The sequence below is a fragment of the Cheilinus undulatus genome, linkage group 3 (genome assembly GCF_018320785.1).
Source record: "Cheilinus undulatus linkage group 3, ASM1832078v1, whole genome shotgun sequence".
Taxonomy (NCBI): domain Eukaryota; kingdom Metazoa; phylum Chordata; class Actinopteri; order Labriformes; family Labridae; genus Cheilinus; species Cheilinus undulatus.
Window position 1 is genome coordinate 53,933,754 of NC_054867.1, and position 26,850 is coordinate 53,960,603.

The 26,850-nt window shown below is 37.4% G+C and overlaps 1 protein-coding gene across 1 annotated transcript; it reads right to left on the reverse strand.

The window, feature by feature from the left end:
- Nucleotides 1-1,965: 1,965 nt before the first annotated feature.
- podxl2 (podocalyxin-like 2) lies at nt 1,966-25,891 on the reverse strand. The gene is made up of 15 exons (XM_041783624.1): nt 25,813-25,891; nt 25,342-25,443; nt 25,071-25,187; nt 15,996-16,309; nt 14,590-14,914; nt 13,813-13,922; nt 13,340-13,538; nt 11,218-11,403; nt 10,834-11,018; nt 10,670-10,744; nt 7,692-7,848; nt 5,393-5,454; nt 4,682-4,861; nt 3,524-3,685; nt 1,966-3,153 (listed from the first exon to the last, which is right to left on the reverse strand). Exons 1-15 carry the CDS (start codon nt 25,889-25,891, stop codon nt 3,094-3,096), a joined length of 2,313 nt encoding a protein of 770 aa, XP_041639558.1. The 3' UTR covers nt 1,966-3,093.
- Nucleotides 25,892-26,850: the final 959 nt, after the last annotated feature.

The window sequence follows — 26,850 nt, forward strand, 5'->3', positions numbered from 1 at the left end:
GTCCATGGTGCTGATCATGTGACTTTCCATGGTGCTGATCAGGTGACTGTCCATGGTGCTGATCATCTGGCTGTCCATGGTGCTGATCAAACACTTGAGTTTCATGTGAAATCAGCCAGCATGAGCCAATCAGATTTCAACTTAATGAAGCTCAGTCCAAATAAGGACTGGTTGCTCTTATCCCCCTTAACTTTGAAAGTATATGGCCAGTTGCGCAGGAAGTGTTCCGATCTGGGCCACAGTCCGTGCTGGGCCAGACTGGCTTGTGTAACAGCCATACGGACGAAAGTAGTCACATATTATCAGCTGGTTCAGCCTCAAGGGGGTCAGTTGTTCAGGAGTTGTCCCAAATGCCCCAGAGAGTGGAGGTAACTGTGCATTAAAAATTTCCTATCCATTTTTAAAATGAAATGTGTTCTATCCAGTTCTAAGCTGCGACATGCTCATCAATACAAAGCACTACACCTCTCTTTCTCCCCTTGTAACAGAAAAGCATGAGCTGTAATGCTTCAAACAAGGAAAAAATGAAATTCACAGCTATTACAGTGTAACTGGGAATAAATGACCTGTTTGGGAGATGGAAGGGCGCGATTCTTTTTGTAAAAGGAGGAGGAAATACCAGCCTACATGTGGACAGGGCCTTAGAAACGCCCCACACCTGTTGACCTGGACCTGGCTGCAGTCTTTGATGCTATGACCCAAACGTGACCTCAGAGATGTAGAGAAGTGACTCAGGATTTAACACTTAACATTAAAACATTCCAGACTTGGGGCTCGACTTGGACTCGGGGTTTGTTGACTTGACTTGAACACTGTAACTGGGTATACTGTCATGCTTAAGCTAGATAAAAGTTGCCCATGTGTCATAGCCTCAAGAGTTAGCCTGGCATTAGCGCACAGCAGCCATTCAAACACGATTTAAAGCAGATCAGGCTAACGGACAGAAGATTAGCGAGTGTACAGTAAACATCCTCATTCCTAAGAGCAAAATAGAGATTATTTCATCACTGTATGTTTTTTACATTGAACATGATGCAGCATTTCAAAGATGATAGTCACTAACTCCGAGAGGAATCAATAAAGTGCCAAAACCTTACTTTCATAGTCGCTACAGGCTCAACTTCCTGTTTAAAGTTCAGAAGAGAAAGTAAGAGGAGGTGCCATTTTCTATAGAGTCAGACATCGGGGTTAAAAATTAACTGAACATGTATATTACCATCCCATCCATTCTAAACCAACAACATGGGTTTTTTTCTGCACAAGTGGTGTGATGGGTACATTCTCACTGCTAAATGTGTGTGATGTTTGGCATTTACTCCACCATTTTTTTGCTAAATAGTAGGCCATAGTTGGCATCTGTTGAAAAAGTGCTTACTTTTGTAAAAACTGTTTTGGTTTGGAGGAGGACCAGTTATGAAAAATTAGAGACATAGCTGATGTAACTTTAAGCCAGCGCACATGAGAAATTCAAGGATGGAATGTTTTTTAAGCTTTAATGATGACATCATCAAAGGCAGATGATAGAATGTTCCATAAGCTTTAACAATGACATCATCAAAGGCAGATAATAGAATGTTTCATAAGCTTTAATGATGACATCATCAAAGGCAGATAATAGAATGTTTCATAAGCTTTAACAATGACATCATCAAAGGCAGATGACAGAATGTTTCACAAGCTTTAAAGATGACATCATCAAAGGCAGATGACAGAATGTTTCATAAGCTTTAAAGATGACATCACCAAAGGCAGATAATAGAATGTTTCATAAGCTTTAACAATGACATCATCAAAGGCAGATGACAGAATGTTTCACAAGCTTTAAAGATGACATCATCAAAGGTAGATGACAGAATGTTTCATAAGCTTTAAAGATGACATCACCAAAGGCAGATAATAGAATGTTTCATAAGCTTTAATGATGACATCACCAAAGGCATTTGATAGAATGTTTCATAAGCTTTAATGATGACATCATTAAAGGCAGATAATAGAATGTTTCATAAGCTTAAACGATGACATCATCAAAGGCAGATAATAGAATGTTTCATAGGCTTTAATGATGACATCATCAAAGGCAGATAATAGAATGTTTCATAAGCATTAACAATGACATCATTAAAGGCAGATAATAGAATGTTTCATAAGCATTAACGATGACATCATTAAAGGCAGATAATAGAATGTTCCATAAGCTTTAGTGACGACATCACCAAAGGCAGATGATAGAATGTTTCATAGGCTTTAAAGATGACATCATTAAAGGCAGATGATGGAATGTTTTATAAGCTTTAAAGATTACAGCATCAAAGGCAGATGATAGAATGTTGGTGAAGCTGGGGATGTTGGGGCCTTTTTTCTCTCCAATGTTACCAATAGTAGGACAGAGGGATGCCTTCCTTGCCCCTCGCCAGAGCCACACACTTTTCCAAAAGATGCCAACAAAGGGCAGTCAACATAAGGGAAAGACTGTTGGTATTTATGTGTTCAAATAGTAAAAGAGTGATGAATTTTGAATGATTTTGGATATTTGGACTGAAACGTATTACCATAGCTTTATAAGAAATGCAGCTGAGTATGAAGAGTTTGCAGGAATTCTGTCAAAGAATTCAGGTTTGAGATAAAATGGCATCAAAACTTTAAACCTCTCAGTGATTTGAATATATCTTACAATCAAATGTTTTAAATGGAAGAACTGTAAATGCTTCCTCCTCCTTTTTTTGAGTTTTAGGTCTTCTTTAGAAATGATGCAGAAAGCTAAAACATAAGGCACATGAACGGATGAGTTTCCATGTTATAATGAATTATATAGGTCTACATTTGTACATTGTAATGTACACCTGAATCTTGATTTGCTTAATCCAGATGTCTAACACCCTTAAAGACACACTCCTCCTACCTTCACTCTGATTGGACGACACACCACTGACTTAGACCTTTGACTTTTAAACTTCCTCTACCCGTTGTCTTTTCCACATTTATACATTTTATAGTCCTTCTCTTCTTCTGTACTGTCTTCTCTTCTACATTCTTCACCAATAACCATCCTTTATCGTCCTTCAATACACGTCTCCTCTCCTTCCTGTTGTTCCATCAGAGATGAGTGTCCTGCTCCTCCTCATCGTCATCAGTGGCTGCTTGATTTACAAACACCTAAAACAATATAATAAAAATAAAAACAAGGTAGAATAAAGATTTATTCACATCAGCAAATAGTCCTGCTGTGAACCAGGTCACAGTTAAGGGGAAGTTACAGTTTAGGACCTGGGCCTGGATTCAAGTACATTTGACATCAAAGTCTATAGAGTCATTATTGTTGTAAAACTCAGATGCACATTTGAGTGTTACAACAGTAATGAACCCAACACTTCCTCACAAAAACGTTGTTGTGATTTCAGCTGAAGTTGTGTAAATGTGGCCTCAGACATCATTTTCTTTCTTCTAGTGATGGTAGAAGTAATAGAAAAAAATCAACAGGCCTATCCATGTGTTTATTTTTAACTCCCCTCTGTCAGCCAATCACCTGCCAGCGTTTGCTGTCCTCCCCGCCTCCTTTTCCTCCACCTGCTAGCCCGTTGGCGCTCGGCTTCTTCTCCTGCATCTCTGGCTGGCTGTCATTGGCCACATCCAGCGTGGGGTTGTCATGGCAACCGTTCTCCACAAAGTGAAGTTCCTCAGCGCGGAACTGTGAGAAGAACACAGCGTCAAAGGACGGTTTGCTTTTAGAGTGCACCCAGGAAGCCTACAGAATTACTGACCCACATACAGACTCAAAAAAGGGCCTTCCTTAGACCTTATTTAAAATTTTCAACATGTCTGGCATGCATGTTATCAGTTTGTTATCAGTAAGGACAGAAATGAAAATTTCAGCCATTATGTACAACCTATAGTTTTAATCCTGTCCAAAAGACCTGTGTAGGCAGAAGACATTTTCTTTTTCAATCATCATTCCTTACAACTTCAAGTGCTTATTAAAACACTGAAGCTCTAAGATAGATATTCGCCTATATCAGCTGTGAATATCGAACTATATCAGCTGTAAATATCTGCCTATATCAGCTGTGAATGTCAGTCTATATATGATGTAAATATCCGCCTATATCAGCTGTAAATATCCACCTATATCAGCTGTAAATATCCACCTATATCAGCTGTAAATATCGGTCTATAATAGCTGTAAATATCAACCTATATCAGCTGTAAATATCAGTCTGTATCAGCTGTAAATATAAGTCGATATCAGCTGTAAATATCAGTCTATATTAGCTGTAAATATCAGACCTATAACAGGTGTAAACATCCACCTATATCAGTTGTAAATTTCAGCCTATATCAGCTGTAAATATCTGCCTTCATCAGCTGTAAATAGTGCATATCAGCTGTGAATATCAGTGCATATCAGCTGTGAATGTCAGTCTATATCAGCTGTAAATATCAGTCTACATCAGCTGTAAATATCAGTCTATATCAGCTGTAAATATGAGTCTACATCAGCTGTAAATATCAGTTTATATCAGCTGTAAATATCAGTCTGTATCACCTGTTAATATTATCCGTTATTGCCCTACATTGGTTGTAAATATCAGCTTCCATCATCAGTAAATATCGACTAATATGGTCCTTGTGTGCAGCTGTAGATATCCCACACCAAAATCAAACATGTCTGCTTGTATGAACCCACGTTAGTCTTGGTGGCGGGTAGTCGTCTCTGCCAGCAGATGTAAATGAATCCAGACGTGATGATGACCATGCACACAGAGCCAATGATGACCAGAACCACAAACAGCTTCCCGTAGTCACTGCGTGTATGTCTGGGCGGCGTCTGACACTTAGTGACAGCGCTGTAGTTCTGGATCCCGACCTGGAGGAGAAAAACACATATGCATAAATTACACTGTTACAGTTTGACTTAATACTAACAAAAAGATACGGTAGCTAAAAGGTCATATGATCAGTGCTCTATTGAATCATAGATACATAGCCATGCCTTCTAAGATACGTCTATGCAGGCGCCATCTTGGATAGGGGTAGTCATGTTTCAAAACGAACATTGGCCAGTGACAGCAGAAAGTCCACTCAAATTAAAAAACTCACAAGTAACTGAAATGTGAATCCATCCATACGGGGGAAACATACGCCCACTCCTCCCTCCTTCATAACCAGAAATCAGCCGAGGTGCATCTACCCAGGAATTTTTAAGAAATGCTTTTATGACATCAAGTCCTTTTGAAAACACGTCTAAGACATCACATGTCTTTGACAGCATATCTTTGATGTCATATTGGCTGGGAATGGAGGGGAGGCACACCCAACCCCTCTAGTTAAATAGATTGATTGATTTAAAGATGCATGTTTCTTCTGATCCAAACTTTTAATCCAGATAGTGGTTTACCTTATTCAGACTCTTCCTGATCTGTCCCAGCATGTCCAACACGTCTTTGGTAGGGATCACTCCTGGGAAAAAACAACAACATAGTAATGTTAACTCACTGTTTAAATTAGAAAAGGTAACCTGTGTAGGGAGGAGGGTTCCACTGTCTCTGACAGAGCTGGGAACACATCTGTTAATCACTATTCATTTTTCAGGTTGACAAATTTTGAAGAACAGTTAGCAAACTTATTTGTCTCTTTTAGTAGCTGAATTCAAGGTTAGAAAATTAAATAACCCAGTTTTATGTCTGAAAGTAATATAAAAGTTCATTTTCAGATTTCCTTGGTCATAAAGAGACGAACAAAGATAAAAAAAAAAAAATTAAAAAAGCTTTATTTTCATTTTTCATTTCATAGAGTAAAAAAAAGAAAAAAACCCAGGCCAGTCTACGTTATAGCTCATGGATTTTTCATTCAAAATGAGAAATCCAAAAATCACAAAAGAACCTGTTTCCCACTTATTGTAAAATAAAACTTGGAAAATTCACTTTATATTCAACTGGGATCCATGATTGTTTTTTGTTCTGATCAAAACAGGAAGATCAAAAAATGTAACACTGTTTTAACAACAACAAACATTCTTTTATTCACACCTGCAACAGGTCAAAAATGTAGGAGAAATTGTATCTTACATCAGTGGTTCCCAACCTGGGGTCTGGACACCCCTAAGGGGGCGCCAAATATCTATTATAAACATAATGTATTAGGGCTAAAGTCAACAATGAAAAAAAAAGAGAATCTGTTAATTTTTGTAAAAATTAAATTAAGAAAAAAAAAAACCAGAATTTCCGAGTTTAAAAAGTCATACATTTACAAGAAAACTTGAAACTCCCATGTTTTAAACTAGAAACTAAAAATAAATTCAAGTTTTTAAAACTGCAAATTTACAACAGTGTAAAGTTAGACAAAATTACAAGGATTAAAACTAAAAACTCTGGCTGGATTCTATCATCTCAAAAACTCTACGCTTTGGTTCATACACAATCACAAATTTACAATTTTTAACACTCTTTTTATTCTAATTTTGGCACTTAGTTAACAAAAGTTTTCCTTATTGTTACAGTATTTTTTTTTTTCATTGGCAACCCAAATGGAAAACTGAGATAAAAAAAGTGGTAACAATAGTATCAATAATAATAAGTAATGAAGACGACATAACAACTAAAAAAAATAAATATAATAAATAATAATAATAATGAAAGAGGAATAAAGGTAAAATAAAATACATAATAATAACATTAATAATGTTAAAAAGAGAGCAAAGAGAGAGAAAGAAGGGAGAGGAAAAAAAAGCTAGCAACATTACTGAGAAGAAATTAAAGAAATTTTATGGTAAAAACAAAAGAGATTCTTTGAGAACATACTGTTTGCCAGAATAAATGGACACATTCACAACTTTTAACATGAGAATAGTTTTGACTAAAAAAGTTCGACTTTCAATACTTGAGAATTTTGTGTTTTTTTCTTAAAAATTAACAGATTTTCATTATTTTCTGTATCTTTTTTTCTTGAGTGGCCCTAATACACAGTCATAATGGATCGTTTATACATTGATCTTTTGTCAAGAGCAATGATGCTCATTATTTTCATTTTAGCGATAAAAATAATTATAACTGATGTGATGTACAATTTTTCCAAGTGGGTCACTGGGGCGGCAAAAAGGTTGGGAAAATATCTATTTTTCTTTGATTTTTTTTTTAATCAAATGTAAAAACAATTAGATGAAAAAAAACAGGTTTTTTCTGTTTATTTTTAGAAAATTAAACACACAAAAAAGAAACAAATATCCATCCTTTACTTCAGTTTTTGATTCCTAATCTAATATGAACTTCCTAAAAACACCAAGAGTGGTTAACAGGGATTTTTATACAGCTTCTTTCTTTATTTAGATTTGTTACATCGTGTTAAAAATCCGTTGGCTGTAGAAGTATCCCGACCACCAAACTCAAAGTGAAGCCTTTGGCTCAGTATTGGCTGTTTAACATGTGGGCCTTAAAGGTTCAGCACATTTTCTCAGAACACACACGGATCACCTAGAGACGGACTCTCAGATTTTTAACAGGCTGCACCTTTCATTTTAATTTCTGTTGATTTGAAACAGAACAGATCAACTGTTAATGGTGGATCTGAGAGAGTTAGATTTACTCGTGCTCAGTAACGCTCCTTTTACAGCCCCTGACATTGAATCTAACTTTTAATCTAGCAGGAATATTCTCAGTAGATATACAATCTCTTCTATCAGGGTAGAACCGTGTTCGTACCTCGGTCAGACGCCACGTTCATCAGCAGCTGGTGCTGTTGGTGCAGTGGTTTGCTCAGGTAAAGTTGCCACGATCCCTCAGGGCTGTTCATCCTGCGTGCAAATACTCGCTCCAAAATCCTCAACAGGCGGACGCCGTGGTCGGCACGAAACTCCTCCTGTCGTACAGAAAGACAACGCTTGATTTCTCCGCACAGTTTTCAATGATTAAAATGCCAAACAGCCAGAAAGAAGAGAAGAGTTACAGAAAAGTACTCAGACACTTAGAATCTGAGCTCAGAGCTGTGAGTTAAACCGGAATAAGTTAGTTAAACCGGCATAAGTCATATAAACCTAAATAAGTCAGATAAACCTGGATAAGTCAGTTAAATCTGAATAAGTGAGTTAAACCGGAATTAGTCAGATAAACCTGAGTAAGTGAGTAAAACCTAAATAAGTGGGTTCAAGCTGAATAAGCCAGTTAAACCGAAATAAGTCAGTTAAACCTGAATAAGTGAGTTAGACCTAAATAAGTGAGGTAAAGCTGAGTAAGTGAGTTAAACTGGATAAGTCAGATTAACCTGAATAAGCCATTTAAACCTGACTAACTCAGTTTAACCTGAATAAGCAAGTTAAACTTGAATAAGTGATAAAAACCTGGATAAGTCAGATAAACCTAAATAAGCCATTTAAACCTGAATAAGTCAGATAAACCTGAATAAGTGAGTTAAACCTAAATAAGTGGGTTAAAACTGAATGAGCGAGTTAAACCCAAATAAGTCAGTTAAACCTGAATAAGTGAGTTAGACCTAAATAAGTGAGTTAAAGCTGAATAAGTGAGTTAAACCTGAATAAGTCAAATAAACCTGAATAATGGAGTTAAACCTGAATAGGTCATATAAACCTGGATAAGTAAAATAAACCTGAAAAAGTGAGTTAACCCTGAAGAAGTCTGTTAAACTGGAATAAGTCAGATAAACCTGAATAATGGAGTTAAACCTACATAGGTGAGTTAAAGCTGAATAAGCGAGTTAAACCGGAATAAGTCAGTTAAACCTGAATAAGTGAGTTAAAGCTGAATAAGCGAGTTAAACCCAAATAAGTCAGTTAAACCTGAATAGGTGAGGTAGACCTAAATAAGTGAGTTAAACCTGAATAAGTCAAATAAACCTGAATAATGGAGTTAAACCTGAATAAGTCATATAAACCTGGATAAGTAAAATAAACCTGAAAAAGTGAGTTAACCCTGAAGAAGTCTGTTAAACTGGAATAAGTCAGATAAACCTTAATAAGTTAGTTAAACCGAAATAAGTCAGATAAACCTGAATAATGGAGTTAAACCTAAATAGGTGAGTTAAAGCTGAATAAGCGAGTTAAACCTGAATAAGTCAGTTAAACCTGAATAAGTGAGTTAGACCTGAATAAGTCAGTTAAACCTGAATAAGCGAGTTAAACCGGAATAAATCAGATAAACCTGAATAAGTGAGTTAAACCTGAATAAATAAGTAAAAGCTGAATATGTGATTTAACGGGAATAAGTCAGTTAAACAGGAATAAGTCAGATAAACCTGAATAAGTCAGTTAAAGCTGAATAAGTCTGTTAAACCTGTATAACTCAGTTAAACCTGAATAAGCGAGTTAAACTTGAATAAGTGAGATAAACCTGGATAAGTCCGATAAACCTGAATAAGTCAGATAAACCTGAATAAGTCAGTTAAACCTGAATAAGTGAGTTAGACCTAAATAAGTGAGTTAAAGCTGAATAAGTGAGTTAAACCTGAATAAGTCAAATAAACCTGAATAATGGAGTTAAACCTGAACAAGTCATATAAACCTGGATAAGTAAAATAAACCTGAAAAAGAGAGTTAACCCTGAAGAAGTCTGTTAAACTGGAATAAGTCAGATAAACCTGAATAATGGAGTTAAACCTACATAGGTGAGTTAAAGCTGAATAAGCGAGTTAAACCGGAATAAGTCAGTTAAACCTGAATAAGTGAGTTAAAGCTGAATATGCAAGTTAAACCCAAATAAGTCAGTTAAACCTGAATAAGTGAGGTAGACCTAAATAAGTGAGTTAAACCTGAATAAGTCAAATAAACCTGAATAATGGAGTTAAACCTGAATAAGTCATATAAACCTGGATAAGTGAGTTAAACCTGAAAAAGTGAGTTAACCCTGAAGAAGTCTGTTAAACTGGAATAAGTCAGATAAACCTTAATAAGTTAGTTAAACCGAAATAAGTCAGATAAACCTGAATAATGGAGTTAAACCTACATAGGTGAGTTAAAGCTGAATAAGCGAGTTAAACCTGAATAAGTCAGTTAAACCTGAATAAGTGAGTTAGACCTGAATAAGTCAGTTAAACCTGAATAAGCGAGTTAAACCGGAATAAATCAGATAAACCTGAATAAGTGAGTTAAACCTGAATAAGTAAGTAAAAGCTGAATATGTGATTTAACGGGAATAAGTCAGTTAAACAGGAATAAGTCAGATAAACCTGAATAAGTCAGTTAAAGCTGAATAAGTCTGTTAAACCTGTATAACTCAGATAAACCTGAATAAGCCAATTAAACCTGAATAAGTTAGATAAACCTGAATAAGTCAGTTAAACTTGAATATTGAGATAAACCTGAATAAGCCATTCAAACCTGAATAAGCCAGATAAACCTGAACAAGTCAGTTAAACCTGAATAAGCCTTTTAAACCTGAATAAGTCAGATAAACCTGAATAAGTCAGTTAAAGCTGAATAAGTCCGTTAAACCTGTATAACTCAGTTAAACCTGAATAAGCGGGTTAAACTTGAATAAGTGAGATAAACCTGAATAAGTCAGTTAAACCTGAATAAGCCTTTTAAACCTGGATAAGTCAGATAAACCTGAATAAGCCTTTTAAACCTGAATAAGTCAGATAAACCTAATTGAGTTAAACCTGAATAAGCAAGTTAAACTTGAATAAGTCAGATAAATCTGAATAAGTCAGCATTCACTCCTGAACTTACACAGTTGAGGTTTTGCGTCATGTTTAAGACGACGTATCCTCGACCGCCCAGCTCGTTCCACTCCAAACACACCACCTGAAACATCCACTGTTATTACAAGAGAATTTAATACAGCTTTAATTCATTCTAATGCTTCATCCCTGGTATGTCAGCGTTACTCTGACCGGTAAGAAGAGCTCTGTGACGGGGAGCGTCGTGGTCGTTTCAAACCAATCCCAGGGTGAGCGGGTGGAGTCGACGGTGCTTGATGGCCCAGTGGTCAGCGGGAGGATGGGTCTGATTCCCGTTTCTTCAAACTTCCTCCAGATATCCTCCTCCAGCTCGTCCCCTTTATCTTTGGGGCCGATCCCTGAAGAAGAGAACGTTAAACATCTCGGTTTATTACACTTCTCTGAGTAAATCCTCTCTTAGCGCTCCATTTAACCATTCACAGAGTAGTTACAGACATCAAAGTCTAGTCTACCTAGCAACTGCTGCTGAGCTGTGATTGGACCATTTCTGTTGTTATTAATAAACATAGTCTTATAAAATAGAAGGAGCCGTCTCACTGCTTATCTCATGCTCTCCTATCTCCGCCTCCTTCTCTTCTTCCTCCATGCTCGGCTGCAGCGGCTCTCTGCTCGGCGCCATGCCAACCTCCGGCACCGTGGGATTCTGGGTAAATACGGCTTTGTGTGCCAGGCCTGTTTCCTCCTCTTCCTCCTCCTTTTCTGCCTCCTCCTCCTCGTTCTCATCTGCAGGGAGAAAAAGGGATGAAGTTAATCCAAAGCAGCAGACGCTCTCAGTTTCTGACTCCAGCATTTTTCTGATTTTACATGGATTCAGGAAAAAGTTGCAAAAATGTTTTGAAATATTAAAGGACAGCATCACTGTGTGAAGATCTAGAACTGATAGAACCGATGGAAGATTTTCAGCACAGATTTCCCTGAGGTGTGTTAGGACTGACTTTACCAGCCCTGACCTGATCAGCAGACAATTAGAGCCATGGCAACTAAAAATATAAGCCCTCAGATGGTGTGAAATAAACATTTACTGAGGCTACCAGCATGGCTGCATACATAAATCACCATAGAAAGAATAGACATTAATATTAAATCCAAGTTCTTTGGTATTATTTTCTTAAATCAAGATCAGATATGATCATAAATATCAAATACAGCATTTAATTTTCTAGTCCTGCTCCAGAGCTGGACTAGTCTCTGCATGGCCGAAAGTCATATTGGAAACACCCGTTTAAGTGTAAAATCCCTGATATATTTGTAATGTAAAAAACATAAAATATTTTTCTTATACCACATGAAAATTAGATTTATCACCGCCTTGGTAATTTAATAATGAGCAACAACTTCTATTTTCATGCATGATTATTTCGTAAAATTAGAACATTTTAACAAATAGTTATTATAGTGTCCCTAAATTAATAAATAAACCCATTTTATTTTTTAATAAATATTTAAAAATAAATACATAATAAACCAGGAAAAAGGCATTCTTTTCTAACCACAGAATTATGTTTTTATTCAGTAATAATAAGAATGTGGATTTAGACACTGACTAAACTGTTTAGGCAGTAATGTTAGACTTCATATATTAGCCATGATGTGCACAAATTTCAGGATGACAGAGAATAAGTTAGAAGGAACAGAAATAAATTTACGGGAAAAATAATTAAGAATCTGCAAAAACAAAGCTGAAAATGAGCATAAATGGGTGTAAAGTAGAAAAACAATGGGGAAGAAATGAGGTGAAAAATGGTCACAGAATGGCAAAAATAATTAAGTAGTAGAGAGGGGTTAGAAAGGTAGCAGAAATAAGTTAAGGTGAAAGAAATGGGTGACAAGGGAAAAAAGGTTTAAAAAAGCAAAAAAAAAGCAAAAAATGTGGACAAAATGGTCAGAAATTGGTTAATAAAGGCAAAGAAAGGTCAAAAATGGGGAAAAGCAGTTAAAGATGGCACCACCATGGTAGTGGCCAAAATAGGTTAAAAATGTTTTAAATAAATTAGGAAAAAAAAGAGGTTTTATCCGTGATGAGGAAACCAATAAAGGGTCAAACAAGGGCAGGAAATTGTGAAAAAGGGTTAAAAACAAGAAAAATGAAGCAAAAAGTGGCAAATATGGTAAAGTAGTGAAAACTGAATGAAAAAAAGAGGTTAAAAGTGGCAGAAATGGGCAACAAGCGGCAAAAAATTGGTCAAAAGTGAAAAATGTTTCAAATAGGGAAAGGTGAAAGAAACAGGATTTAACAGTGATGAAAAGGGTTTACAGAGTTGCAAAAATGGGTTCAAACAAGAAAAAATGTGTAAACAAAGGCAAAATAGGGGTAAAATATTGGCAGAAAGTGGCAAGAAATGGTCAAAAAGTGTCAACAATGGGTTAAGAGAGGCAAAAAAAGGCTAAAAGTGGGTGAGAAAATTGTGACAATAAGTGATAAAGAGGCAAAAAGGGGCAACTAAAGAGGTGAAGAGGTTAAAAGGCAGCAAAAATGGTTAAAAGAGGTTAAAAAATGAGTCAAGTGTGAAAAAACAGGCAGAAATAGCTGATGAATAGGATCATACAGGACTGGTGATCTTTGTTTTTTTTTAATCTTTATCTAACCAGATGAAAACCCATTCAAATGGAGATTCAAACCTCATAGATCAGTAGATAACATCCCCTAACCCTAACGTACCTTTGGTGTAAGTTCCCAGCAGGCCAAAGTCGGTTCCAGTGTCGGTCTCTGGGGTTCCGGTGGCGTCTCCCTCAGCAGCAGATGAAGGCGTAGGCGTAGAGCTGGTGGTAGAGACTGAAGAGTGAAGGACGCCATAACCGCTGGAGTGGCTGTCATCCTCTTTCTCTGCCTCCCATAAGTCCCGCTCTAAAGGACCCACCTGGACCAAAACAGAGGGAGACGCCAGAGTGAAATCCCTGTGGAGTACCTCAGGTCTCCTCATCAGAACCACTGAAATATGATGGATATGGAGCAGAATAATGACCTTATAAACCATACACACACGTCAGTACAATAACCAGTGTCTTTAATTTTTATTCTCATGTTTTACCCATGTCTTTGAGTATTTAGTATGTCTGCTTAGCTCTACCCTCATAATTTAAATAGTAACTAATAAATAAAGCCACGTCAGTGCATCTTTTCTCCATCCTGACCTCCAGGACTGATGGAGCTCGGTGCTCCTGCTGTCTGGAGTCCTGATCCTGATTCGGGACGGACAGGTCGGGCTGTTTGGAGCTGGAGGGGTGAAAAGGTTGGCTGTAGCCTGAGAAACACAAAGACACGTGTCAGAAACATATGGCCGGGTTTAGATGGGGTATACGTCACTTAAATAAAGCACTCTACATCCCTCTTCTTCTCTTTCCATGTGGTGTTGACAGGAGACTGAATCAAAGATATGGCATCAGTTTGTTAAAAAACTCAAGAGTTTCTCAAACCGGCTCTGATTTTTCTCTGTGGCATATGAAACTTTCTCTGCGCCCTAAATGTATTTATGCTCTTAATATTCGGATGAACCAACCAATAAGAAGCAGGTAGTGGATGGACCAATCATGTTAGTTCTGCCTGTTGTTGCTATGGTGTTCTTCAGGGGACATTTGCTTTGATCTCACTAAAAGAGTCCCAACATTCTGTCACACACACACACACACATTATAAAAGTCTGAGGGCCAAATATCATTTAAAAACTATCAAAGTAACTACTAAAAATCTGTCAAAGACAGCAAAAAATAATCTGGCATTCATAGCTGAATAATTTGTCTTGTTTTTAAAGCCAAAATCAAGTCTGTAGGAGGAACTGGGCTGGAGATTTAGGGCATCGAAGTCAAATGAGATTGTTCTAGCAGATTCCTAAGAATCTACACAGCACTGAGATAACAGAAGGGGCTGCTGGTGTGTGTTGGTTAAATGGTGTAGAGGTCTTTAGTACTGACCAATTAGAGAATCCAGATCTGGCGTGGTGTGGTTCGCTTCTAAAGCATCCAGTTCATGATCATCATGTTCAGCTCCTCCTCCTCCCCTCTCCTCCTCCTCCTCCTCTTCTTCTTCTTCTCTGACGTCTCCCCCTCGTCTCTCCCTCTCCTCTCCCCCGTCCTCCCCCCTCTCTCTGTCTTCCGTGTCCGTCCCATAAAAGCCTGAAGCTTCCAGGGAGGCTTCTCCAGCTCCTGGACCATCGCCGGGTTCCTTCTCTGGATCAGAGGAGTCTGAGGGTCCCCCAAAGCTCTCTGGATCCTGAGGGGCCACCAGATGGACCATACGCTGGGAAAGAGATGTATTGATTCACAGCTAGAGTTTCATTTAAAGAGTAACTAAAGCCAGAGTTTGGTTTAAAGAGTAACTAAAGCCAGAGTTTGGTTTAAAGAGTAACTAAAGCCAGAGTTTCATTTAAAGAGTAACTAAAACCAGAGTCTTACTTGTAAAGAGTAACTAAATCCAGAGTTTGATTTAAAGAGTAACTAAAGCCAGAGTTTGGTTTAAAGAGTAACTAAAGCCAGAGTTTGGTTTAAAGAGTAACTAAAGCCAGGGTTTGATTTAAAGAGTAACTAAAGCCAGAGTTTGGTTTAAAGAGTAACTAAAGCCAGAGTTTGGTTTAAAGAGTAACTAAAGCCAGAGTTTGGTTTAAAGAGTAACTAAAGCCAGAGTTTGGTTTAAAGAGTAACTAAAGCCAGAGTTTGATTTAAAGAGTAACTAAAGCCAGAGTTTGGTTTAAAGAGTAACTAAAGCCAGAGTCTTACTTGTAAAGAGTAACTAAATCCAGAGTTTGATTTAAAGAGTAACTAAAGCCAGAGTTTGGTTTAAAGAGTAACTAAAGCCAGGGTTTGATTTAAAGAGTAACTAAAGCCAGAGTTTGGTTTAAAGAGTAACTAAAGCCAGAGTTTGGTTAAAAGAGTAACTAAAGCCAGGGTTTGATTTAAAGAGTAACTAAAGCCAGAGTTTGATTTAAAGAGTAACTAAAGCCAGCGTTTGATTTAAAGAGTAACTAAAGCCAGAGTTTGATTTAAAGAGTAACTAAAGCCAGAGTTTCATTTAAAGAGTAACTAAAACCAGAGTCTTACTTGTAAAGAGTAACTAAATCCAGAGTTTGATTTAAAGAGTAACTAAAGCCAGAGTTTGGTTTAAAGAGTAACTAAAGCCAGAGTTTGGTTTAAAGAGTAAATAAAGCCAGAGTTTGGTTTAAAGAGTAACTAAAGCCAGAGTTTGGTTTAAAGAGTAAATAAAGCCAGAGTTTGGTTTAAAGAGTAACTAAAGCCAGAGTTTGGTTTAAAGAGTCACTAAAGCCAGAGTTTGGTTTAAAGAGTAACTAAATCCAGAGTTTGGTTTAAATTACCGTGATCCTCACCTCCATTTCATCCTCCACATCCAGGTTCTCGTCCACGATGCCCCTGCTCCTGCTCTGACCCTGATTGGTCGATGGTGGAGGGTTTCCCTGGGAGGAGTTAGTGGTGTCCATCTTACCCTGAGAGCGGGATGTCTCATGGATCTCAGGCCAGCCCATGTCATGGACGAGGTGAGGCTGGGACCGCACCAACTCAGGGGCAGAGTGGCGTTTGGCGCGGACTAATTCCTGGATGAAGCGAGACTGGGCTTCATCCTGGAGGGGGATGACTTGCCCAGAAGAGCCTGGTCTGAAGGCGTCACTGGGGGACAGGAGAGCTGAAAGACAGAGCAAGAGAGTTGAGCACCCAAGAATTAAGATTTAATCCAATCAGCATCAGAGCACGTCGTCTCAGCCAGAGGAACCAGTCTCTGGTAATAATTTAAAAAACTATGAAGATGAATATTTATAACTTTCAAATGTCTTTATCTTTATGAAAGAGGCTGAGGGCACCTGTTTTTCAAGTTTTTGTTTAGTTTTTTTTTCTTTGAGATCAAATTGTTTTTAACAATGAGAAGAAGCAATCAGAATTTTGACTTTGTTCTTAAAAATTCTGACTTTAATCACAGAAATCTGACTTAAGTAATTGCTTAACTTGAATACCATTAGTGTATTCACCCATAAATGCCTGATGTGTTTTAATTTTCGTACCCATCTAAAGATCCTCTCTATGAGATAACAGCTCTCTGCTGTCTGCACTTAAAGAACTTTAGATCTAAAGTCTGACAGTAGGCACGGGTTTGTCTTGAGAAAGCCTCTCCTCCCTTTATCTCACTCACTCTTCTCTTCCATCCCTCCATCTCTATCCTCTTCTCTCGTCACTCCCTCTGAGACTCATCACACCTCCTGCTGGGCTCTCAACAGATGGTCGTCTGACCTCTGAGCCTGGTCGAGCAGATTATCATAACACAGCCGACAGACATCTTAAACATGACTGCAACACGTCTTTAACATGTCCAGAACACTTCTACACCTAATCCACACATCCGAAACACTTCTGAAACTGACCAAAAACACACCTGAAACACATCTAAAACTAATCTGAAACATGTCTGTGACACATCTGAAACACATCTGTAACTAATCCAAAAAAAATCTGAAACACATTCAAAAAACATCTGTAACACATCCGAAACACCTCTGAAACTGACCAAAAACACATCTGAAACACATCTGTAACTAATCTGAAACACATCTGTAACACATCTGAAACACATCTGTAACTAATCTGTAACACATCTGTAACACATCTGAAACACATCTGTAACAAATCTGAAACACATCTGTAACACATCTGAAACACATCTGTAACTAATCTGTAACACATCTGTAACACATCTGAAACACATCTGTAACTAATCTGTAACACATCTGTAACTAATCTGAAACACATCTGTAACTAATCTGAAACACATCTGTAACACATCTGAAACACATCTGTAACAAATCTGAAACACATCTGTAACTAATCTGAAACACATCTGAAACACATCTGTAACTAATCTGTAACACATCTGTAACACATCTGAAACACATCTGAAACACCCCCCCAAAACCAGTCTCAAACACTTCTGCAACTAATCAGAAACCCATCTGAAGCATGACTAAAGCAGTTCTGAAACACGTCTAAAACACATCTTTAACCATCGTAATAGGACTTCATGTGACGATGGTCATGTCATAAAAGAAGGGATTTTTCACACTGGAGCTCACCAAAGATATATGAACTTTCCATATTCCTTTATTTTAATAAGCAGAGTAATCTATGGAAGCCTCCATGGGCCATAAAGAGGTGTACAGTGTTGAAGATGTTTCTGCACATTATAACCTCCTCCCTCTTTATTTCTGTCTAATTTTTAAATCAGGTTTGTTAAAATAAAGATAAATAATCAAACCCTCAGTCTGATCCACAAACAGCTGCCTCATCTGCAAACAAAAACGTCATTTATGTTGTTAATAAATCAGTTTGGTTTGACAGTCGTCCTCTTTGCACCGCTGGCTTCTGTGGAGGAATGATCAGGAGAGAAAGAGAGGAAGGATGGAGTGAAGAGCGGGAGGATAGAGAGAGAGAGATAAGGGATCCAGAAGTGCTGTGGTAGTTTGATTTTTTCTCTCCGTATCAAATGAACAGAGTCAGCATTGGCTGGTAAAACTGCAGTATAATAATAACGTCTGATTCTATGAGAATACAGGGAGTTAAAACTGTCTGGAGACGAGGCCAGAGCGAGCGTCTGTGTTTATAGTTAGAGATAATGAAAGTAAATCAGAATTATTGAGTCTCCTCTGACTGCAGTGGAGGGTTTTTGTGTTTTTCAGCTCTTCTTCTTGGTTTTATATCCTGTGACTTTGCCATCATGACTCTTAGTGTGTTTCTGTCCAAAGCAGGCAGCATGCGTTTAAATATAAAAGAGCAGGGCGTAGTGAGAGGGCTGTAGCAGCTAAAGGTGCTGATATTTCTCTCTACTTTCAGCCCAACTCGCCGACCTTGAACACTCGGTCTGCAGAAGCAGCTCTGCAGCGTGATTACTTCAGAAACGGGTCCACAGTGGGAGGATCCACAGGGACCGAACAGCTGAGTTATCAGCTTCACGCAGACAGACTCCCTGCTGAGCTGGACGAGGAGGGCGGACGCCACGGGGGGATAGAAGGCCGCAAAGATCATCAAACTTGCCTCCGATTACAGAATGAGGAGGGAAAGAGCCTGACTCAGCTGAAACAGAAAAGAGGGGAATGAAGCAGAGAGAGAAACTCACTGTGATGATTGGTGAACATTTCACAATCTGGTTTAACTAAAAGACTCTTTATTGATTTACCGTCAGTCCAAACTCGCTGAACTCTGTGTGGGGTAAAGATTAAATATCAGTCTCAATAATGTGTTTATATGCTGACATTAGAAAACACCTGAAAAACTCCCTAATAAATTTGAGGGTTGTTTGCATGTATTGATGTATTGAATGCATTCCTAGTAAAGACTGATGGTTTTATTTTGAGGACACTCCAAAAAGCATCACCAGACTTTGAAGAATGTGAAAAAGATACATTAATTTAATTATTTTTACTAAAAATCTTTGAAAAGATCACCAGTCTCTGCGCTTGTGGATATGACACGATTCAATACAATTCAGTACAACCTATATGATACGAGCTAATGTATAGTCAGATAGGATATTCAGTATGACACAATACTATTCTACAAGATATAAAACCATATCATACTATTCCATACCACACAATACAAAATAATACAATAACATCCCATATGACACAGCACAGTAGGAAACGATACGGTACTGTTTAATATGCTACAGAATGGTAGGACACTATACCATTACATACCATAAAAATCCAAACATAAAATTTCATACAACATTAGATACTATAAATGATAAGGTATGATAAACTTAAGAATGGTAGGATATGAAAAAAGGCAGTACCACAACATTCCACAACATAACATACCACATCATTCAATTCCAATATTCCATATACATAACATTACAAGACTCCATGCATGACATAAAAACACAACATAACGGACAATGTTGACCGGCCTTTCTGAAAACCTTCAGGATGTCAGTGACACCAGAAAGACAGCTGTCATAAACGACGAACTTATGAGACATTCGCATTCGATCTTGTTAGCAGAGACGGCCTGTGCAAGATTCTCCCAAAGATTGTCTGCCCACCAAAGCTGCAGAGCATGATCAAATCCTTTCACACCAACATGAAGGGGACAGTGCAGTTCAACGGCAGTTCTTCCGAGCCCTTTGACATCCGCACTGGCGCCAAACAAGGCACCCACACAAGATCCCACACTCTTCGGGATCTTCTTCGCACTGTTCCTGAAACATGCCTTTGTTACAGCAACAGAGGGAATCTACCTGCAGACCAGATCAGACGGCAGGCTTTTCACCCGCCTTAGAGCCAAGACCAAGGTTCGTAAAGCCCTTATAAGAGACATGTTGTTTGCTGATGACGCTGCAGTTGCAACCCACGCCCAACAGGAACTGCAGTTACTGATGGGCCACTTCTCCCAGGCCTGCAAGGACTTTGGACTGACCATCAGTATAAAGAAGACGAACTCCTGGGACAAGACACGGAGACACCACCAGTCATCATCATCGATGACTATGAGCTTGACGTGGTTCATCAGTTCACCTACCTTGGCTCCACCATCTGTGACAACCTCTCCTTGGATAGCGAGATCGACAAGAGGATCGGGAAGGCAGCTACAACTCTTGCCCGCCTTACAACTCGAGTGTGGACAAACCCCAAGTTGACAGAGAAGACAAAGATGGCTGTGTATAACGCCCGTGTCATCAGTACACTGCTCTATGGCAGCGAGACATGGACTACATATGCCAGACAGGAGCAAAGACTTAACATCTTTAACCTGAGAAGCATCCTGGGCATCCTGGGCATATCCTGGCAAGACAGAGTGTCCAATGCTGATGTCCTGTCCCGCGCAAACCTTCCCAGCATGTACACACTGCTCAGACAGCGCAGGCTGGGTCACGTCCGACGTATGGAGGACGGCCGCATACCCAAAGACCTCCTCTATGGAGAGCTGACATCTGGGAAGAGGACCACTGGCCACCCAAAACTACGGTTCAGAGATTTCTGCAAGCGAGACATGAAGGCACTGGACATTGACATAGAGTCCTGGGAGGGCCTTGCAGCCGACCGCACGAGGTGGAGAAGCACCCTGAATAAACATCTCAAGGCAGGGGAAGACAAGCTGATGTATGCTGCTGAAGACATGCGGGCACGCAGAAAGGAACGTAACAATTCGGACAGACCTGGGACCACACACAGATGCGACCTGCGTGACAGGGACTGCCACTCCCACATTGGTCTGCACAGCCACAAGCGGCGCTGGTCTAGCCAAGCAGTTAGCCAATGACTAGGATGAATCATCTATGGTCAGTCATGACCGACGGAGGCCGACAGACCATAACATTACCCAACACCACATAACAAAACATAATATAACACAAAACAAGATAGCACAAAATAACATTACATAATGCAAAATAATATAACACAACATAACACAGCACAACATAACAAAACCTACCATAGCATAACACAAACCAGTACAACATAACACAACACGACATAACATAACATAGAATAACATAACCCAACATAATAGAACATAACATTACATAACAAATCACAACAAATCATAACATAACACAACATAACATAACATAATATAACACAAAACAGGATAGCACAACATAACATTACATAACGCAAAATAATATAACACAACACAACATAGCACAACATAACAAAACCTACCATAGCATAACACCAACCACTATAACATAACACAACACGACATAACATAACATACCACATTACACAACATAACATGACAGATCACAACATAACATAACATAACATAACATAACATAACAAAACATAACATAACATAACACAACATAATACAACATAACATTAAAGATCACAACATAACATAACATAACATAACATAACATAACATAACATAACACAACAAACAGAGCTGTCAGTCTATCAAAAGCTTAATCTACTTAATTTTAGGCTTTGTCATCAATTATTTGCAATTAATGCATCAATGATTGTGAAAGATTTCAGTACTGGTGGATTTAAAAATAATAGTAACAAACAATAAGAGAGGACATTTTTCTGAATGGCTTTAAAACTTTCTTCTAGTGTTGAAAAATGAGAAGTTGAGACTGGAGAGATTTTCACTTACAGGTCACTCTAGGACGGTGTTGATCTCTGGGATGTGGATTTTATCAATAAAATTATAAAAATAAAGAGCAAGAGAGTTTCTACGTATATATCAATCTAAGTTACAGAGCTACATCAGACGGTAGTGCGATGGTCAGAGTGAGATTAATCAGCACGCATTTTTAATCATTTTCCCCCTCCTTGATTAATTAATCGAAACTGAAAATTTTGACAGCACTAGCATAACACTACATAACATTCCATTCAATCCCATACCACACTGTATGACACGCTACAGTACCATACCACACACTACAGAACAGTTTTTTTGTCTGGTAAATAAATAAAAACGGAAACAAACTGGATCCACATGGAGACAGAGCAACAATACCAATGTAAGACAGAAAACCCCAAGGTCACATGTTAAACATTACCCATAGTTCATTGATGCTCAAGACAACATTAATAAATGATGAGAGACTCTACTGAGGCTACAGCCCTACAGCCTTCAGAAACATTCAGATTTAGAGGGTTCCCCTCTAAGCTGCCTCGTGTCGTGCCTTCACACCCCTCAGACCAGATTAATGACAGCGGAGACCCTCCCCCAAATCCCCCAAATCACCCAGACCGACAGCTGAACATCCTGTTCTCCCCATCCTCTGCCCTCAGTGAACCTCCATGGGGCCTCGACAGGTTTGTTCACTGAGATTTTTTTTTTTTTTTCAGAAATTATTTAAATGATTAAAAACATACAATTTATTTGTAATTTATTTAAATGAGAAAAACTGGTCATTTATTTAGAAATTATCTAAATAATGAAAACTGATTTTATTAAGAAAATATTGAAACAATAAAAACTGAGAATTTAGTTAGAAAAATTTAAATGATTAAAACTGAGATTTTTTTCTTAAAAATTAATAAAACATGGAAATATGGGAATAAATCTAAAATTGGTTACAAAAAATAAAAAACAAATAGAAATAGAAATAAAGATTATATTGTTTAAGATTATTAAAAATAAATTAAACATTTTAAACTGAGATTGTATTTAAAAAATGTTAAAATCATAAAATCTGAGAATTTTTAGAAATTATTAAAACAATTAAAAATTACCAACTTATTCATAATTAAATAAAACAATAAAAACTGAAATTTTATTAAAAATGTATTTAAATCATAAAATCTGAGAACTTATGTAGAAATCATAAAATCTGTGAAACTGAGAATTTAGTTTGAAATCAATACAACAATAAAAAAACAATAATTGTTTTAAGAACTTTTTTCAAAATTATAAAAACAATTAAAACCAATTTCATCTCCATCTTGTCTGCAACAAGTCTGCAAGAAGATCTGTAAAACATCTGCAACTCATCTATATATTGTCTGTAATTCCTCTACAATCTGTCTGCAAGTTGTCTACAAAACATCTGCAACTAGTCTGTTACATCTGCAACTAGTCTGTTACATCTGCAACTAGTCTGTTACATCTGCAACTAGCCTGTTACATCTGCAACTAGCCTGTTACATCTGCAACTAGTCTGTTACATCTGCAACTAGTCTGTTACATCTGCAACTAGTCTGTTACATCTGCAACTAGTCTGTTACATCTGCAACTAGCCTGTTACATCTGCAACTAGCCTGTTACATCTGCAACTAGCCTGTTACATCTGCAACTAGCCTGTTACATCTGCAACTAGCCTGTTACATCTGCAACTAGCCTGTTACATCTGCAACTAGCCTGTTACATCTGCAACTAGCCTGTTACATCTGCAACTAGTATTCATATTTGTATTATAACTGGCCCACCAGTATGAGGTCTGCAGATTTCCTCCAGTATAAAAATGTAAACTTCAACTTGATTATTTAAAATATCCTTGTGAAGCCATAAAAATCTGAAAAAGGAAGATTTCATAAAAAGTCAAGAAAGTGGGGGGATAAAAAATAATTTGTGTTTTATTTCATATTTTCAATTTTCAATCTCAGGATTACGACTCAAACTTATGATTTTGACTTTTTATTTCATGCTTTGACCTTTTTTGACTCATTATTTGACTCTATATGTCAAATTTGTATCTTTTAGATTCCCAACTTTAAATTTTGACCTTTTCAACTCCTTACTTTGGCCTTTTAATCCCATATTTTGACTTTTAAACACATGATTTTAATTTTTTTCTCATATTTTGACATTTAAATTCATAATTTTTACTTTTTATATGATATTTTGACCTTTCACACTCCCAACTTTGAGTTCAAATCATATTTCATAACTTTTTAAGTCATCATTTTGAATTCTTGCCCATATTTTGACATTTTCAACTCCTAATTTTGACTTTTTAATCCCAAATTTTGAACTATCAGACTCACAATTTAAATTTTAAGTCATATTTTGACTTTTAAACTCAGTGTGTCAAGTTTGATCTCATATTTCGACCTTTCAAACTTATGATTTCAACTTTCTCCTTGTATATTTGCTCTTTGAATACATTATTTTTGCATTTTTAATATGTCGGCGACAGTTATGGTTAAATGTTGACCCTGTTAGGCCCTCAGGTTAGACCTACATCCAGAATCCGGCCCCTGCTGTGATTGAGTTTGACACCCCTGCTTTAAAGGCCTGCTGGGATCTCTAGTCAAAGCCAGGGTGTCTATGGAAAGCCATTTGAGCAAATATACTCTTAATTTTGAGTACTAGTACCCTGGACAGGAACCATGACTCTGGATTTTTAGGTATTTTTAATGAAATTACACATCAAAGTGAGAAAATTCAACAAACTGCACCTTTTTATTTCTATAGTTCTATAGTTTTAATGTTCAGTTAAATATTTCTGCATTTTGATAAATCATTTTTCCCCTCAGGGCCACCGTACTGCAGTGATAGTTTTATTGATTTCAAAGTTTTATAGTCCAGCCCATGACTTAGCAATACCTACAGCATCACTCTGATCATCATCATCAATAAAAACATTAAATATTGATCACGATGACGGTGCAGAAAGAGCTCAGCAGCTCTGATCATTGCTAATAAATGTATTGATGATTGATTGATCATAAACTGATCCCAGTGTGTGTGTGGTACTGCAGTGATACCACCACACACACTCATCCTGATGAATGATCAGGATTAAAGCTTCATTAGAAACAAACAGCTGATCGATCAGATTGATTATTGCTGGGTTGATGATTAAAGAGGCATGCTGCAGAGTTAAACACCACAGAGGCCCTGTAAATCCCGGACTATGTCTGCTAGCTGAGCCGGTCTGAGTCTAAACGTCTCTAAATAAAATATGAAATAAACAAAAAGCTGCAGAGACTCACCGATCAGAGAGACGAGGAGCAGGCCGGTCATGTCTGCTGCAGTGCTCAGCCTCCTCTCCCTCTCTCCTCCTTTAAATGAATGAATGAAGAGATGAATAAATGAATAGGTGGATGTTTCTGGTTTTCAGCCTCAGTCCTGGTTCAGGAGCTGGCGGGGCTCATGGTGGTCTGCGCTCGTGTCTGTAGGATCCGGATCTGTCGGTCTGCGGGGTCCAGGTCCCCCTCTCTGCGGTTAGATCTGATCCTCTCTGCTGCAGCGCGGACTAACTACCGATCCCTGCCGCCTGCAGTTCCCTCTGCTGGCCGCTGGGTGTCACTGCAGCTGCAACGTTCACGGCCCCTCGGACATTAGAGCTCTGTTTATGCGCCCACACTTAAAAGATTCAAGCAACAAGAAGCGACATAAGATTTTTATATGGAGTTATTAAAACAAGAATTTACCAAATTATTATGATTTTAATTTGGAAAAAACATTTTGTCAAGTATCTTTAAGAGGTTGCTTTTCCACGTTTTTTTTCTTTTAAATATATTTGCAGTTTCATTATTTTTCTTTCATAAATATCTAAAATAAACATTAAGATTATGAATTAATGTGATATTTTATTCACACAACAACGGTGGAAACTAATCAGCTACATTTACTCAGATTACTGTCATTTGTAATTTTTGAGCAGTTGTTAAAACCTGTAATTCTTCTTTTTTTTATCTAGTTTATTTTTTAAGGGGAAATATTGAACTTTACTTTGTTTTAAAAGCTTCTTCTCCACCTTTTTCCTGGATTCATCCAATCCAGGATTCTGACCAACAAAGGCTTTATACATAGAAAACAATTTAAAAAACAATTCATCATCTTTTAAACTGTTAAAACCAGACAAAAAATTAAAATAAAATTAAGTAAGAAGTTAAAAAAATAATTTATATTTTCTCAAAATAAAGAAAGTTTAACTTAAAAACCGACAAAAATACAAATAGATAAAAAATAAAAAGATGGAATCAATCAAAAGAAACTGAAAACAAGTTTCAAATCATTTTAATCAAAAGAAAAACTCAAAAAAAAGAAATAAATGAAAATGAAAAAAAATAAAATCAATAAAATTTAAATGAAAAAATGACATACAATTAAATAAGAAGTCCATGAATTTATTTCTGATTTTTCTAATTAAAAAACAAACAAAAAAAAAAAACAAATACACAAATAGAAAATAAACATTAAACCAATCAAAAGAAATTGAAAACAATTTTCAAATTATTGAAATTATATATTCAAAATTTTGTTTTCATTTTGTTAACGGCAGATTTTGTCCCTTTTGCCTCAGTTTATAATTTATCGGTATTTGAAATCGGCTTGGGGCCACACTGGCTGAAGTGGAGGGCCGTGTGAGGCCCCCGGGCCGCCAGTTACCCACTCCTGTCGTAGATGTGTTTTTACTGATGACTCTGAGCTCTGACTCAGGATCGGTTTATTTGTGTTTATAACTTTTATATTTCATGTCTGTAACTGTTTAATGTGCTGCCGTCTGTTTAAGCCATTTACCCTCTGAATATTAGCATTAAAAAAGCCTGAACATCCTCTGAGGGTTCAAGTCTGCTGAGGCCGCTACTCCCTTCAACACAGAGAGCTGGTTCATCATTTCTGTTCAGATTTTTAAAATCAGATTAAATCTTTGATTTTGGATGAAACTCTTTTAAAGACACACGGACGATGCCCTGCACTGAGATTTATTCAAACTCTAAAGCAGTGTTACTGAACCCTGCTCAACCAAAGAGCCAAACTGTTGAT